The following is an 18,011-nucleotide window of genomic DNA, read 5'->3' as shown; positions in this document are numbered from 1 at the left end:
AAAATTTCAGATAACTTTCTTAATATCTTTGATATCCTGAAAGACTTTGTAATAGTATCTGACCAGCCTGGTAATATGAAAGATACTATTTGAATGGTTGGAGAATTCAAGATCTTCAGAATAAAACCTGACCATCCTGAAGTCTTGGAAAAATAGGCAGAGGACTTCATTAAGACCTTTGATCACGCACGGCCAGAACATTCCCACCTTGTGTAATAACTGATGAAAACAAAACACGACCGATAATTTGGCACTCCTACCGTGGTGCAGGCATACGAACTATTGCAATTTACCGTTCCGATTCAAATTTCGGACGATTCAAATTTCGGACACTTTCATTTTTAATTAAATATTACATCCAGTTAGAAACAAAGTAATAAAGTTAGATGATCGTGGAGGGCACTAGTCAAAAAAATTTAAAATTTACAAGACATGTGGATCATATTCGACCGAGATAATCAACGGAAATTCGAGTTTAAGTGTCTGAAATTTGAATCGGCACGGTATTGATATTTGATAGGGATTTAATACACCACAGAATATGGTACATTGATTCCACTACCAACAGCAGCTGTTTGTTGTTGTTCACACTTAATTGACGTTTGCACAAACAATCTTGGATATCCTGAAAGTCCTTGGAATTATTTCTGAGCAACTCGATATCATGATAAAGATATCAGTGACGTGCTTGAAGAATATTCAGTTTAAAACGCTGTCCAGACTGGAGAGTTATAACATGTTATAACGGTTGTCAAATAATTTCAATACAGAAACCACCATCAAGATAGCGCTATAACATGTTATAACTCTGTAGTCTGAACGTACTATAAGGTAGGCAGCTAGGGGTTACAGATGGGGCGTAATATTCTAGAAGAAGAATCATAGTTGTAATAAGAATTCAAGAGCCGGGTACGGATGTCGTTAGCGGACAATTCTCGCGTTAATTTTCACATTAATCGATTCTCTTCACCGAATTGCTCTTTCGTAATATATCTCGGCTACAACAACGTTTCATGTCGTCTTTGTCGTATTAGATGCTACATTTTTGCTTCTACCATCGAACTGTGTGTCGAAAATATCCGAAAATATCTTATCACGGACACGATTCAAAGAGAAAGATGGTGAAGAGAATCGATCAATGTAGATAGGACCTATTGAAAAGTGACGCGAGAATTTCTAATCCTGTTTTTTTATACAAATGAAATTTGTTGTGCATGTGTGCGTGTGATAGCGGAGAGAGCCAGATTTTATTTTGGCTGCGTACTTTTATAAAATCTCGGATTTTCTTGAATTGCCCGAAATCGGGGTATTAAAGTGAAATCCGAGAATTAAATTGAGGAAATTTTAGCTCCTCCTACTCTCCTCCACAAATAACGTATGCATGGTGTTGGGAGTGCACCTGCCCACAAAGCTCACATGACTCTTAGAAAGTTTGATTAAATTCTTGTTGCAGCAATTCGTAGCCCAGTTTTGGCATTATTATTAATATTAAATAAAAACACTTATTCGAGCATCACGTTCGATAATTTACTTTTTCCGCCTACTATGGTTGATGTTTCGACAGTTTCATAATTATAATTCTTAATTTGTTTTCAGTAGGTGGCATTATATAGGTATTATAATTCTTAATTTGTTTTCAGTAGGTGGCAATACCTTTACCTTGTGCTTCAAACAGTAACTACCTACATGACTTCTGAGCTCTTTTGAATGTTTGGCTCCCGTTTGACAGTTCGAATCGGCTCCCAGATGACAAGCATTTTGAGTTAGTTCGCAGTACTCAGGTGGAAATTAACGATTTTAAATTGGTTCACTACTTGACTAGCCTATTGGTCCCAAGCAAATCGATTAACGTACCCCATTCTAGTCGAAGTTCTAGTACTACACTATGTTTGTTTTGATTCGCTATGAAAGTTTGACAGATAAAATGAGAGGTTCGTGGATTTTCCTATGTTTCGAGGGGTGCACCGATTAGCATGGGACCGAAGAGATTACTAGAGCTGAGCCAAAAAGTTGAGCTCGTTTCTTTGAGACCTTCTGGTATTAGAGTTACCTCTATGGTATTATCCTCGATAGAGCTTACCGCAATAAGGGGCCTAAGGGGTCGTTGGCAATTATCCACGGGCCATACAAATTTAAAAAAAAAATGTGTATGGACAATTGTCTACGCAGGGGGATGGGCGGGTCAATAATCCTAAAAAAAATGTATACGTAGTTAATGAACAGCCACTAAGCAAACACTTTGCGGATTATCCAAACAGGGACGGTATTGAAAGTTAATCCGAGTTGGAGCTTACCGCCGTAAATGTTCAATTTATTTCATCCTTGATTAGCTAGTTAAATTTACGAGCTTAAAATCACCAAAACAATTTATTATGTTCACACAGCTGCCCAAAATGCCACCTTCATTACATTTCCATCAACTGGTCACCCTAGGCCGCTAGGAAAACCGAAAAACCAAAAATCGCTCCCTCTTAAGAATCGCAACATCGCCCATCCGCACACCGGCCGATGTGCGATCACGCATTCATACTGGCCGGCAAACGTAGGAGAGGTAAAAAATCCAACCGTCTCAAGGTTTTTTTTCCCCGGCTGAGGATCACCACACTTTTCACGTCTTCGTTTTTGCTGGCTGCCTTGAGACATCGTTTTCTCTCCCGCTCAGTTTCAATCTTTCGGTTCGCGTGACCACAACGATTTTTCCGCCGGTTTGTGTCCACTTTGACGAAAAATAAATAATACAAATAAAAAAAAAAAATACACGGAAAAATTGTCGACGGCATTTTTTTCTCGCGCCTCTGATTGCGTGCAGTGGAATGTAAAAGTCTGGTGGCTGGATTGAGGCAGCAGCTTCCCGGTTGAATTTTGGTCTCGAAATCACACGTGGTAAGCGGTTATCCCCTTAGATTCATTTTTTTTTCATTTGTGCGTAAATGACAATCCCCTCCACCTGGCGTGGAGCCGTGCTTAACGTGAGAGCATTCAAATTAAATATTTATGTCGGTGATCCTCAAATTGAATTTCATCAAAAGTGAGAAGCGGACGGCAATCATCACTCGTCGCTTTTGAGCTTTGCATAGTTGCACATGAAGGAGAAGATAAAAAAAATGGAAAACGCAATATAATTTTATTTTTCGCTTCTGCAGTTCAATGTTTTCGATTCAAATGTTGATTTCAGTTGATGGGGCACAAATGTGGGATATTATGGTGGGAATTTAATCGAATTAACGGCTTTTTTTCGCAACCATTCGGATTCGAAATCGTTTCAATTAATGTTGCTGATTTTTTATGCTTTCTCATTTTTTTTTTTTGCAGGACAACGACAATTGCGGCGACGGTGCCAATCGAACCGACAATATGTCCTATTATTTAAGGTTAGTTGGTGGTTAATCTACAGGAAGTGAAGAAGAACGAAGCGTTGATTGAAACATGTTGAAGCCCTTGTAACGAAAAAAAAAAATGCTAGTTAAAATAATCAAGCGAGTAGGATAAAAGAAAATAATAATTGGATTTGTGTTGTGTCGTCGTGTCTGAATATGTGATTGATTGATTGTTTTGTCTACATTATGTAGATGTGATAGAACATGTTGTGTGTTGAGATTAACAGCCGATGATTGAAATCCATGATATTGATCGTCAGCTAGGGAACACGCATTAATTCCGTCAAGTATATAGGGGGAGAAAGGTGGTTTTATAAAATGTGACCAAATGTGACAAATGGGGGAGGAAGGGTTTGTTCAACCGAGACGTAACATCACCATATATTATAGTTTTAATTTGTGAGATATAATAGCATGAGTACTAAACCTGTTTATTTTAACAGAAATGTCGGGTCAACCGTGATTACTGTTCGTCATGTTAATTTGAACTTCTGAGCGAATTTTCAGCAAAATCGGTGATGATGTAGAGGTGCTTCAAGATAAATTTATGTTTTTAAGGTAATTTACGGTTTAAAATATTTGTATCTCGAGACTGAAACAACGTAAACTGCTGTAACAACTTTCATAGCAAAGTATAATGTGTTATCTACCAACTTTAACATAGATTGAGAGATAAAAATCATAAAAGAGGCCGATATAGCTAAAGTTCACAAGACAACAGAGCCAATAACAGTTTAATTTAGATTGAAAGAACCTAGTTGCATTGCTTTTTAATGACGACCGATGACTGTTTCATTGATAGTTGATTTTTTTTAGAAATGAGAATTCTCAGTAGACGCGTTTTTTTTATCAAAGGCAAGTGTCATGAGCCATCCAAAGTGTTCGTTGTTTATAAAGCCTTTGAGTACATTAAAATGAGAGAAATTTACAAAAAATCACAAAATTTTAACATCGATGCTATCACCCCAGCAGGCCTGGGTTCAACCCTAGTCGGCGCCGCCGGCATGTTCTGAGGCAAACATCTCTGATCACGCCTTCCTTCGGAAGGGAAGTAAAGCCGTTGGACCCCGGTTCATGAGTTGATGAGTCGATGAGTCGATAGATAGATTTGAGTTAAGGGATCTTTCTTCGTAGTTCACGTTTTAAAAAAGAACTTTTAATGCTAACACTATTTATTACCGATGGTACACGGTACACATTAGGATGGGTCATCATGATCATTTTTTTCAGAACAATGTTTTTTTTTTGGTTCTAAACAACTGTGCAAAATTTGGGGACGATTGGTTGTCACCCGGCTTTCTGAATACGTTTGAAATTTGTATGGAGATTAGTATGGGAAAACCTACTTTTTTGCATCTTTAGTACAAGGGACCACAATTTTGCACAAACCACGCATCTTAATACGTTGAAGTATAGTCCATGTAGTGCCTAACAACTTTGCTAAAGGATGTGTGGTGCTAGAATGCCCCTAAAAAAGTTATAGCTGTTCAAAGATCAATGTTTCGAATTAAATGCCAAAAATCCCTTTTTCTGCCAACACTGCCGGTGTAGCAATGAAAGTCAGACTCTAAACTGAAATAACTTCGGAGTTTCTTATCTTATCGATTTGGTATGTTCAGATGAATTATTCACAAACAATTTTTCAATCTCATCTCGCCATGCTCACTCATATAAATGGAAGGAAAGCTTCAAATTGCAATAACTTCGGTGTTTCTGATCTTTTTAAGTTGGTTTGTTAAGATGTATTTAAAAACATGTGCTTTATTTAATAGGCGTAGTTAGATATGGGGGACTTACTGTATGCTTTCCGGTCCTCACTTATATCAATGAAAGTGTAGATAAATACTAAAATAACTTCGGAGTTGCCCATCTCTTGAGTTGTTCGAATGGGTTATTCAAAAACAGTAGCTTAATCTCATAAAAGCAGTTGTAAAGCGAGAACCCCCATTCCCTTCCCTACTCTTTTGGTGCAATATAGAATGTCAGATACATCCACCCAAATATCATTGGATTGTAATGATTATATTTCATTTTAATATATTCTACGATTTCTCATGGTACTCTTTTCGATGCTGTTCTATCCCCTGAAGCAAATATTGCTGTTGAACTAGGTCTCGGGTGGATCTCTTGATAAGTCAGAAATTAGCTTCAGCCCGCATTTAGGCAATCATCAAGGAAGCAACTCGTTATATCGCATTGAAATAATCTGTATCATTACACCTCATTTGCCGGTTTTTGCATGAAGCCGGTCGAAATTTCGAAAAGGAATCAGCGTGTCTGAGACAAAACTGGTGAAGACAGTTTTCGTTTTCTCCTGTTTTTGGTTTTTGACGTACGGTGGTGGTGGTGGTGCATGGCAGTTTAATGTTTTAAACAAAAACTTTATATAGAAATAATATAGCAGTTAGACTAATATTTCAAACAACATCTCCTCACTAACAAATTATTATTATTATTATTATTATTATAGTCCATCTGACTTGATGGTCTCAATGAAACACTTCAATCTAAATGTAGTCACTCATTAAAAATTAAAAATTGGCCGACAGCAAACGATGACGAAACCTGAAGGCATTGATGTCAAAGTCAAATAGGTTGAATTGATGAATCATGGCGACAAAGGAACTGTTAACAGCATAGTTGGTTGCAAACGGCGCCGGTGGTGTAGTGGTAAGCGTGATTACCTCTCACCCCAGCAGGCCTGGGTTCAATCCCAGTCGGCGCCGCCGGGATGTTCTGAGGCATAACATCTCTGATCACGCCTTCCTTCGGATGGGAAGTAAAGCCGTTGGTCCCCGGTTCATGAGTTGATGGGTCGATAGGTAGGGTCCAGGTGTGGGAGCTGCCTTCCTGGCACGTCGGTAGCATTGGTGCTCAGCACGGAAAACAAGATCGACGGAAAAAAACAAACCAAAAAAAAAGGAATAGTTCGTTGCATGTACTACTTCATGTAGCAAGATTCTCGAACGGAGTGTTCGGGCAGGAACATACAGAATTAGTTTTGGCCAGTAACTCAGGAACATCATATTCTGCGAGCAAAACTTTAGCAACGAAGACGACCTGCGATATGTTTCGTCGCTTAGCAAGAGTATCCAAACCCAGTAAACGACAGCGGTCAGCATACGGTGGTAAATTCAACGGGTCACTCCATGGAAGATAGCGCAGTGCGTATCTGACGAATTTGCGTTGAACAGCTTCTTGATGGGGATTCCAGATAACACACACAAATTCCAGTAGTGAGCGTACCAATGAACAGTAAAGGGCTTTAAAACAAAGAGGATCACGAAATTCCTTAGATATCTTGAACATGAATCCAAGCTGGCGATTAGCTTTGTCGATCGTGGTTGAGAAGTGGCGAGTGTTTGTGAGCTTTTCATCCAACATGACACCGAGGTATTTAACGTGATCGACACGTTTAACTGCAGTCCCAGCAACGTTATAATCAAACAAAACGGTAGTCCTAGTTCGACGGGAACTAATTACACAGCACTTTGAGACGCACAGGACCATGCAATAACGTTCACACCAATCATTATAGATTTCAAGAAGGTTTTATAGTTCTAAACAGTCGGCATAGCCTGGAACGACTAGATAAATCTCCGTCATCGGCAAAAAACAATTTACCTCCACGTAGTAGAATAAACGTTACATCGTTCACAAATAAAGAGAAGAGCAGTGGTCCCAAAGTGCTACCCTGTGGAACTCCTGATCTGTTCGAGAAACAGTACGATGAGTAGTTTCCAATGCATACAGTAACTTCACGTTGCACGAGGTACGATCTTCTGCCAGCTGCAGAAGGATACAGAACGTCCAATTTTTCCAAGCTCTGATAGCAGAACGTCGTGCACAACTCTATCAAACGCAGCTTTAAGCATCAGTGTAGATGGCATCCACTTGAAGTTTCTTGCATACATTTTCCATACAGAACGACGTAAAGCTGACGAGATTAGTTTCCACGGAGCGGCCAGGAAAGAAACCATGTTGACATGTACTTATGTAATGCTTGCAGGAAGCAAACAATCTCTCATTTATCAGCGACTCAAACACCTTAGATTCAACTCCAAGCGAGGTAATCCCACGGTAGTTTTCCACATTGCGTTTGTCTCCTTTCTTGAAAACAGGGAACATAATAGACCGTTTCCATAGTGCGGGAAATTTCTGTTGACAAAGTGACAGGTTGAAGAGCAAGGACAACGGAGCAGCTAAGATATCGGAGCATTTTTTTTTTTAGGACAGCAGATGGAATTACACTCGGACCTGATGAAAATGATAATTTGGTTTTACTCATCACAGAGAGAACGATTTGTACATCTACGGCAAAAACATCCATGTTGACGACGTCGGTTGGCACATCACGGACGGCTCGCTCAATCTCTGCTTGCGATGGGGAGTCATTCGTGAAGACGCTTAAGAAGTGCTTAAGCTTAAATTAACGGACAAGTAGATATTAAATATTTACACTACAACAATTTTCGTTTTAAAAACTGCATATAGTAAACCCCTTACCCCCACTACGCTTATGAGATTGAGCAAATGTTTTTGAATAATTCATCTGAACATACCAAATTGATAAAATAATAAATTTCGAAGTTATTTCAGTTAACGGCGCCGGTGGTGTAGTGGTAAGCGTGATTACCTCTCACCCCAGCAGGCCTGGGTTCAATCCCAGTCGGCGCCGCCGGGATGTTCAGAGGCATAACATCTCTGATCACGCCTTCCTTCGGATGGGAAGTAAAGCCGTTGGTCCCCGGTTCATGAGTTGATGGGTCGATAGGTAGGGTCCAGGTGTGGGAGCTGCCTTCCTGGCACGTCGGTAGCATTGGTGCTCAGCACGGAAAACAAGATCGACGGAAAAAAACAAACCAAAAGGAAAAAGTTATTTCAGTTTGAAACTTCCCTTCTATTGATATGAGTGAGGAAGGTGGGGTATATTATTCCCCCCCCCCCCTTCCCTCTCCAACTACACATATGAGATAGAGATAGATAACTCATCAGAACATACCAAATCGGCAAGATAAGAAACTCCGAAAATATTTCAGTTTGGAATCTGAATTGGTACACCGGCAGTGTTGGCAGAATAAGGGATTTTTTGTGTTTAATTCAAACCATAAATATTTGAATAGTTATAACTTTTTTTAGATACATTCTAGCATCGTACTTTCTTCGGCAAAGTTGTAAGGCACTTCCTGGAATATATTCATACATACTAAGTTACCAAATTGTGGTCTCGAGGGATGAAAATGCGAAAAAGTTGGTTTTCCCATACTAATTTCCATACAAATTTCAAACGCAATGCGGAAAGCCAAGTTACTACCAATCGTCTCCCAATTTTGCACAGTTGTTGGGGACTCCAAATGGAACCAAAAAAGGGTTGTTCTCGATTGGTGAGGTAAAGCTTGCGTTTTTCCATATAACGATGACGCACTCTACTACACATGTATGATGAAAAAGAGGTAGAGCCTCGTGAGCTCTACTGTTTTATTGACTAAATATGCTTACACTACAAAAATGATATAACGTGTCTTCTATTGGTGGAGCTACGTGGCGTGATGCGCCACGTTTTCGCGCCAACCAACCTAACTGCCATGTTTGGTCAATCCACTTATCAGTATTTTCCTGTCGATTCCCCCTCTGCTGAGAAGTCGTCCCCGACTTCCATGATCCTTGGCTTCTGCGGGATGAATCTTGATTGCCTGCTGTAGTGGTGTGTGTTTTTGTCCTGCGTTAGTCCTGAAGTCTTTGGTCCTGTAGGTCTCTCCGTGTTGATGGTTCCCGTGTTGGTTCGTCTTGGTATCCAGAAAGGCGCCGATTTGCACGGTAAGATAAAGAACTGTCCTTGTGGCTAATGCTGCCAGAAGCACTAGTATGAGGGTCAATAATGTTCCAAATGAGAGCCAGCTAACCAGATGTAATTTCCAGTGTATGTTGTCCGTAGTCATATTCAGATGCTCTATATGACTCCGTTGCTCCAGATTGATTTCCTGTAAGTACTGGAAAGGCATCGTTAGTCCCGTCGTTGGAAGACAGGTTTTCCGTAATACTTCGGCATTGTTGTTGGCGTATTCCTCGTCGTTCAACTTGATAGTATGATCCTCGCAGCTCCCTTACTTGCCTTGAACAGTTTGATGCTAAGGTGACGTTGTTAGCACTCACCAATATGTTTACATCATATATTCTCTTTATGAAGTTTTGTCCATATTCCTTTTCTATGGAACATTGAGCTGATTCGCCATCAACCAACTGTTGAACGCATTTTCCCAACGGTTCTAGCTGTGAATTGCTGGAGATATATTGATTTCTGTGCCTTTTACATGGAGTGTTGGTTAAAAAGGAATTAGGTCCTTTCAAATAGTATGTCGCCATTAAATGGATTCGATAGTTGTTGAAAATTACTGGTTCTATGTGGCTTAAGTGATATTCCACATCTTTGAATTTCTTCCTTGCCATACAGTACGTAGGCGCTGGATATATCCAATATGTTGTCGACTGGACTCATTCTAAGACCACTGAATCTGAGGAATTCCTGGGCTATGGTTATCTCGTCTGGTGAAATGATGCGGCTGCTGGGGATATTGCGTCGGGCTAGTGTGATCGCTTCTTCAATTAGTCCTAACTGATCGATTAATTCATCTAAATGAAATATCAAATTAACTGATTTCAAACCTTCAATGGTTTTATTTTGAAATCTATCATGAAATTTAACGAATGTATTGATTGCTTCTGTGGTATTTCTCATTCTGGTCTCTAGTATTGCATTTAAACTTGTCTTTTGCTTTGATCAATGAGAGAATTAACTGTACTGTTAATTTTTAGATCCTCAACATCCGGGCTGCCGGTTATATATTTCCAAGCGCGGCCTAAACTTTCCCACAGCTTTTGTTTAGAGGGTCTCAATTTATTGTACTTTGAATGGAGTTTTCCTGACTTTACCTTTAATATTGGACTTAACATTTGCTGTTTAGAAATTTGGTTTTCGATTATTGTGTCTAGGTTTTGGATTGTCTCTGCAAGTGAATTAAGATTTATATGATGCCCAATTCTCAAGTAACTGTTGCTGATTTTAGCTGTTCCTATCGGGATGATTACTATTGGGTCAATTATGATGGTCTTTCACATACACATCGATGAACACATTCTCAAACGGTTTCTCGTAAAGTTTTCTAGAAACAGGCATTTTAAAAGGGTTTCGTTCATATTTTGAGAATTTGTAACCTTCGCCCTTTTTGACAAATGCTTTAATTTTGCTTAACGTACCAGGAAAGTAGAAAGATTTTCTTACTTCCTCGGATGTTAACTTGTAATTTTCATGATTAAAATTGTGAGCTTTCCGGATAAACTCTTGCTGATCAGCACCTGAAACGATATCTGGTGAAATAATGTAAGAATATTGAATTTAAAAATTTTTACTGTACTTTTCTCGGATAATTTTGTTGCATCTGCTAGCTATTTCTACCGGGGCGAAAAAAAATGCTATAGTCGAGTATTTCAAAGTCTTCGTTACACTCACGATGATCCCACTTCTAACATTAGTTAAGGGATCTTTTTTCGTAGTTCACTTTAAAAAAAGATCTTAGCATTTGACACTATTTATTATCGATGTTATTTCAATTTTAGTTTGCCATTGCTTCTGCTCAAATCAGGAAAATAATTTGAATACGTAACATGCTTTATTCTCGTAATTTTCTTAAAGAAAAAATATTTGTTTCTGTTCTAAGATATATTTTTCTAATGCCGCACGCATCTCATTAGTTGCGCACATGTAAGCTCTTTCCATGATTATATTCCCTGAAACACCAGTTATTCAGCATTGCATCTCCTGACAATGAAGGATCAAAATAAAAAAAAAGATACATAAATGTTGAAATAAAAAGTACACACTTAGAGAAAATCATGTAAATTTAGGTGCTCTGAGACTGACATATACGCGCTTTAATTTTGATATAAAATTGAGTCATAACAGACACAAAATTCTACTCAATCAAACGTACTTTCCGTCGAGTAACGAACTTTTCAGTCTCGGAGCACTTAATTTTACATGACGCATTTGTTTACGTCTGATCCTTTATGTCAAAGGTGGATTCCGTCACGTGTAAAATTAGTTATTTCTAAGTGCGTATAGTATAATAAATTAATGCCTTGTTGGAACGCAACCGACATTTTCAATTTACCTGGATAATTAACTGGAGATTTCACTGCACTGTAATGTGATGATCTGGAATTCGATCAAAATCATAACAAAACATCATGACCTTCACTTTTACTTATATCTTTGACAGACATGATTGTAGTACCGTTGTACTCCTTTAATTCAGTACAATCAACACACCGGATTAAACATGTACAACGATACTAAAATCATATATGTCAAAGGTATTAAAATCAGGTATTACCAATCAATCAAACTGGACACATTAATTTAAAAAAATGTTAAATGCGCTCCAAGGCTTGCTACGCCAGGCAGGTTCTTCCCTGTTTTTGATTTACAGCTCGTTTTTTTTTCATTCATTCGCCCTAAAAATAACAATGATCAAATGATTCATTTATCTCTCAGATTTTAAATGATGTTGTTTTGATTTGATATTATGCGAAAATCAAACGTTAAATCATATAAGATTAATGTTCATCTGGAGTTTAACAACACTCTGAGGCTGTGAACCATTTGCCGAGTTAAATTTAACTCGTGGTTAAAAGTGACATTTCGCCAAGGTTGTCAAAATTTAACTTCTTGTCTGTCAGAAGTAACTGTTTATTGTTTATTGTTTATTGAAAAATTCAACTGACAATTACTGTCTAAATGAATAAAACTTAAACTAAATAGTTACGGTCAACGGTACGGCAAAGGCCAAGTAGCCGATGACGAAACACGTCAGCTGATACATTGAAGTCGAACATATAAAAAAAGTTGTTGAATTGCCGGCTGATTGCACGAATTGGTTCGTGTTGTGTATAATTCCGGCTCCGTGGTTCCAAAAACAGAAAGTCGCGTTGACGAAGAGACCTCTCAGGGGCATACATATTTAGCTGTGACAGCAGTGTTGGACAGTCAATGTCACCCTTAAGCAGCTTTCCAGCGAACATAGCTTGAGCGACCGTCCGTCTCACCTCTAATGGCTCGATTCCCAGGAGACGGCAACGCTCCTCGTACGGTGGCAAGTTCGTTGGGTCACGCCAGTTGAGGAAACGAAGAGCATATCTCACAAACTTGCGTTGAACGGATTCAATTCTAGTGATCCAGCTAGCATGGAAAGGGCACCAAACAACTGAACTTGACTCCAATAAGGATCGCACAAGCGAGCAGTAAAGTGACCTGAGACATAGCGGGTCACGAAACTCGTCGGCAATTTTGAAAATAAAGCCCAATTGTCGATTAGCTCTGGAGATGATGTCATTGTAGTGGATTCTGAAAGTGAGTCTGCAGTCCAAGGTAACGCCGAGATCTTTTATGTGCTCAACACGAGCAAGACAGCGTCCGTAGAGAACATAGTCAAACATGATTGGTTCGATTTTTCGGTGATAGGAAATAATGTTACATTTTTCTATGCTTAGACTCATCAAATTTCTTGAGCACCAGTCAGCAAAAATACCTAACATATTCTGGAGATCCCAGCAGTCCGAGAGGCTTTTAATAATTTTGTAGATTTTCGTATCGTCTGCATAGAAAACGCGGCATCCTGATGGTATCAGCAAGGCGACATCGTTTAAAAAGATCGAAAATAGTAGCGGTCCTAGGTTACTGCCTTGCGGGACTCCCGAGTTGTTTGAGAAAACATCCGATTCCGACGCGCCAATCTTGACCTGTACATAGCGATTCACCAAGTAAGATCTGAACCAATCCACAGCAGTTGACGAGATGCCAAGTATTTCCAGCTTGGCCAGCAAGATATTATGGTCCACCGTGTCAAATGCAGCTTTTAGATCCATATACGCAGTATATGCCATGCATCGCAGACAGTTAGAAGTGAACTGCACCAGGTTCGTGGACACGGAGCGCTTCGGGTAGAAACCGTGTTGTTCTGTATCGATATAATTTTTGCAGCATGCGAACAGAGCACCATTTATGATAATCTCGAACAGTTTTGAGCAGGCACACAGGGAGGTGATTCCACGATAATTTATGACATTCCGTTTATCTCCTTTTTTGTGCACTGGGAACAGATAAGAAAGTTTCCAGTGGCAGGGGAACTCACATTGCTGTGCCGAGAGATTGAATAGCCTCGCAAGTGGAAGGCAGAGATTGGCTACACAACGTTTTAGAACTGATGACGGAATGCCGTCAGGTCCGGAGGCGAACGAGAGCTTCAGTTTGCGTGTTGCGGCTATCACCATGTCTTCTGAAATGCGCGGAATAACGAAACTAAACACATCACGTGGCATCCCAACAGCAGCATCCAGCACTTGTGTTGGCGAAGCGGAGAAAACGTTGAACACTTGCTTGAAATGACGAGCAAACAAGTCGCATTTTTCTCTTTCACTATTAGCCGAGTCATTCCCGAGAAACATGGAACAAGGCAACCCGGATTCCTTCCGTTTTGAGTTGACAAACGACCAAAAACTTTTCGGATTCGTGCGAAGGTTCGCTTCCGTGCGACTCACGTGTCGATTATAGAGAAAACGATTGTAATTTCGATAACTACGACTCGCAAAATTTAACAGTCGTTTGTAGTACGGCGAGCGAGAGTTACAATACTTTCGGAGGGCGGCAGAGCGTTGACGTTTTAGCACGCGTAGGCGTGGGTTAGACCATGCAGGCTTTAGCGGAGGTCGTCGATCTGGGACAATGCGGAAAATAGCATCTTCCAGTGCAGCACTGAAAAAATCCACTGCATCATTCACGCTAGCGGCAGTTTCGATAAATTTCCAATCAATTTCCGGAGGCGCATTGTTCAATGCAACATAATCGGCCCGGCGAAAGTCCAAAGAGTAGCACTCAGATGACGGCGTAAAAAGAATCGGCGTAGGTAAACTAAATGACACGACGAGAGCGGGATGATCGGCATCTAGATCAATCAGTGGCTCGACCGGCAAGGAAACAGAAGTGCCCGGTAGTGCGGAATCATTTGCCAGGACAAGATCTAAATAGCAAACGTCCATTTCGGTTCGGAAAAGTATTCACTTGTGTGAAACCGTAAAAGTTAAAACCTTCCAAAAGAGCATAAGCAACCGGCATATGCGAAAGCAGTGGATCAATTAAGGGTGTGCCACTGTCTGTAAAGCGCCACTGCAGACCAGCTTGATTGTAGTCACCAAATACGAAACCGGGAGACCAGGGACTTAATTGTGACGCCATTGACCCTAAAGATTCCACATGCTCACGGATGATCGTGCAGTCGTTTTTGCGGTCGGGAGGCAGGTAGATTGCGCCTACACTAAGCTTGCTTTGTGGAAGTTCTACGACAATCCACAGCTGTTCCAGTTGACTGGAAATGGGTGACGTACTTACGTAGCTGGCTAGTCTAGTAGATACTGCAATCAGGACTCCGCCACCACGCGATTTTTGACAGTTTAGGACAGACCGGTCAGTTCTGAAGACGGAATAGAGTGACCCGAAAAGTTGCGATGAGTAAATTCGGTCGTCCAGCCACGTTTCCATCAGCACAATCAAATCATATTTGGCCTCCGCAACAGCCAAGAAAAACTAGTCGATTTTAGTCCTCAGCCCACGCACGTTTTGGTAGTAGATCCGGAGACCATTCGAGGAGCCAGTGTTGGAAAAGTTCGCGATATTTCACGAAGTTCTCCAAGGGAAAAGTTCGCGAGTCATAGTGATTTTTTGCGAACTTTTCTATCACTGCAAGGAGCAATCACGGGAACTAGAAATCGAAAGGACATCAGGTACCGAAAGCTCGGAATCGCTAACATACTCGCCTGAGGTTGCAGACCGGAAGCCCCCGATACCATCACCGACCACAGGACCGGGACGATGACGATGGCGGATGTCTGCAGCAAGCGCGACTGGGTCGGGAGGTTCGGAAGCTTCCTCAGTGCCTGTTTTAGGGTGTCCTGGATCCGAGGAAGAGCAGGTGGCGGCATAAACCTGCTGGTAGTTGGCAGGACAGATGCATGGACATGATGTGGCTAGTGTGGAGATCGCAGAACCGGAAACACAGCTAGAAGTTGAAGCGGTATCAGGCAAAGGAGAAGCTGAATCGTCAAAATATTTGCCAGTAATAGCTGGTTGGAAGACCCCCGACCTACATCTACCCTCAGGGCTGAGACGACTATGCAGAGCGTAACCACGCTCGGATAGCAGGGTTAATCATCCCAAGTAACAATTTTGCAATCATTTGGCATCCACTCTGATTTATGATGGTTTTATACAGTCTGGCGAGAAGTCAAAAACTGTCTTGTTTTAAAATTAAATTTAAAGTAGTTATCAATCCCACCATAAAACTGTTCTATAAATCAATCATAAACTTCATTAGCAATTTTTTATTATTGTCTTGATAAAATACTCTTAACCCCGTTCTATCATTATCAAAGCAATCATAAAACCATTCGGTTTTAAATGAGAGTAAAAAGGCATATATTGTTGCCTTTTAGGCTTTTAAAAGTGTTGTATAAAATCTCCTATGTTTACAAATTGAACTTTAAGGATGGATCCTCATAGTGAATAAAAAACAAATTTATGACAAGGATATCTCGAAGGCAGTTGGAGGAAAAATTCAAGCGATGCTAACGATCGAAGGGAAGTCGATTTCAGTAAAATTTAGTTCTTTAGAAGAACCAGCACGTCCGGCGGAACAAGTGCCATCAACGACTGAGCATCTGGTGGAGAAGAGTGAAGTGAGCGTGGTCCTCAAATTCATAAAACATTGTCAAAACAGCCTGAAAACAGACCAGCCTTCTCCAGACCTTGCGAATAGATGAAGATCGGAATAACTTGCGTCAGTACCGACAGCAAACCACTGAAACTGTCAGTTAGCGGACACTAGTTGGTGTCCAATCCATAGCTGTGATTTCATTCGGCAAAAGGGTTATCACTTGGAAAAAAAAATCATTCAACCGCACATTCCTGCTTCGTTGATTCCACTTCCAGAACCATCCAGAAGAAGGGGATCTTTTCGGGAATGATCGAGATTACAGCTGTGCGAAATGCGAAATGTTGTGAACACTTTCTGAGTAACTGCTTCCAAGCCATCGGGAGAGAATCGCCTGGAAGAACGCTGAATCGCACAGCGCAACTATCGAAAGATAAACAAACTTTGACGTTTAGCTTTTTGTAGGCAACATTGCCGCCATAAATGCTGCCATAAATTTGAACGGGTTAGGATCAAGCAAAGTGGCTTTAGATAAATACAAGTCAGTCTAGAAATTTTCTTCGTAAAACCCATTTCAAAACCTTATGAATTTGTAATGGATTTCTTGAAAGCAAAATAACTTTTTCACAAATGGCCCATGAAAATCTACTTTTATGCTTCCGGCATATTACAATTATTTTGTTTGTTTTTTTTTTACAATCTTCGATTTTCAATCTATATTTCCTTGGATATAACTTTATTTTAGTTAATTTAGCTATGAGAAAATATTTAGGATGCAAAAATCATGAGAAACAAAAATCTTGGCTAAGCTTAATTATCGATCTGAAGAATGTATTTTTTTTTTCTTAATGTATAATAATTAGTAAATCGATGTTTTTCGTGGGCGGACTCAAGTTTTTCGATGTTTTCACGTACATTTCACATCAAATTTTATATGGCACCTAAAACTAGGCCACTTCATGAGAACTATTTTATAATTTTGGAAATTCGGCAGGATTTTTATACCATCAGTTTTTATTTTAATTATTTTGATAAGATCGGATAGTATTTATGCATCCTTTTTTATCTTGATTGTTGTTTTTGTCTAATGACCTTAGCAAGTGCCTAGGGTAGGGTAACCAACTGATTTTGGACCCCTAGAGGAAGTGACATCACGTTTATGTCAAAATAATATTATTTGTTTATTATTATTATGCAATTTACATGCGGTTGTGTTCGAAAGCTACTCATCTTGGATGTAAAATGTCACTAGATGTTTTATTTATTGATATATACTCGAAAAATAATTCTTTTCACATCATGATATTCACATATTTTGGACCCTTCCACTTGATTTTGGACAGTGTCCATAATATATTTTGGACACACTGAATGGGAACGAATATATTTTGGACATGCTGAAGTTCTTTCAACCTATGAGCCTAAAATTAATTACGACGGTCACTTCTTCCTATCTCGCATTTGTTAGGTCCGTCTAGGTGGGAAAATTTTCAAAGAAGGTGCCGTAAAACGGGGTGAAATTGATCAGCGGGGTTAATTTGATCGCTGAGTATACCCAATATTGTACTTATGCATAATATTTTTACAATGTATACAAAGATACATTCGTACGCTTAGTAACGAAAAACATGTTACACATGAAAAAATATCAAGAGAAATTTCAGCGATCAATTTTGCCCCGCTGATCAATTACACCCCGTTTTACGGTATGTATAAAAGTTAACCCCCCGTTACTCGCGCTGTTGTACTTTGTACAACACATATGAGTTTGCCATTGCCATTTTGTTGCTGCCAATCGATCTGAAACCAATTTGTATTCCTCAAAAAACTTGTTTTGAACTAAAAAAGCTAAGCTTTGATTACAATTAACCCCCAA

At 39.8% G+C, this 18,011-nt stretch overlaps 1 protein-coding gene across 1 annotated transcript in view; it reads left to right on the top strand.

The window, feature by feature from the left end:
• Positions 1 to 2,810: 2,810 nt before the first annotated feature.
• The window catches only part of Scgdelta (sarcoglycan delta), a 124,855-nt gene continuing 109,654 nt past the window's right edge, over positions 2,811 to 18,011 (top strand). The window contains exons 1-2 of the mRNA XM_065237504.1: positions 2,811 to 2,883; positions 3,313 to 3,371. Coding sequence (XP_065093576.1) covers positions 3,355 to 3,371 — 17 coding nt within the window. The 5' untranslated portion in view covers positions 2,811 to 2,883; positions 3,313 to 3,354. The remainder of the gene's footprint in view (positions 2,884 to 3,312; positions 3,372 to 18,011) is intronic.

This window comes from Ochlerotatus camptorhynchus, unplaced genomic scaffold (genome assembly GCF_037179485.1).
Source record: "Ochlerotatus camptorhynchus isolate MF236.1 unplaced genomic scaffold, CSIRO-AGI_Acam_v1.1 ptg000626l, whole genome shotgun sequence".
In the NCBI taxonomy this organism is placed as follows: Eukaryota; Metazoa; Arthropoda; class Insecta; order Diptera; family Culicidae; genus Ochlerotatus; species Ochlerotatus camptorhynchus.
Note: the sequence above shows the minus strand (reverse complement) of the source record. Positions and strands in the feature narration are given on the sequence as shown.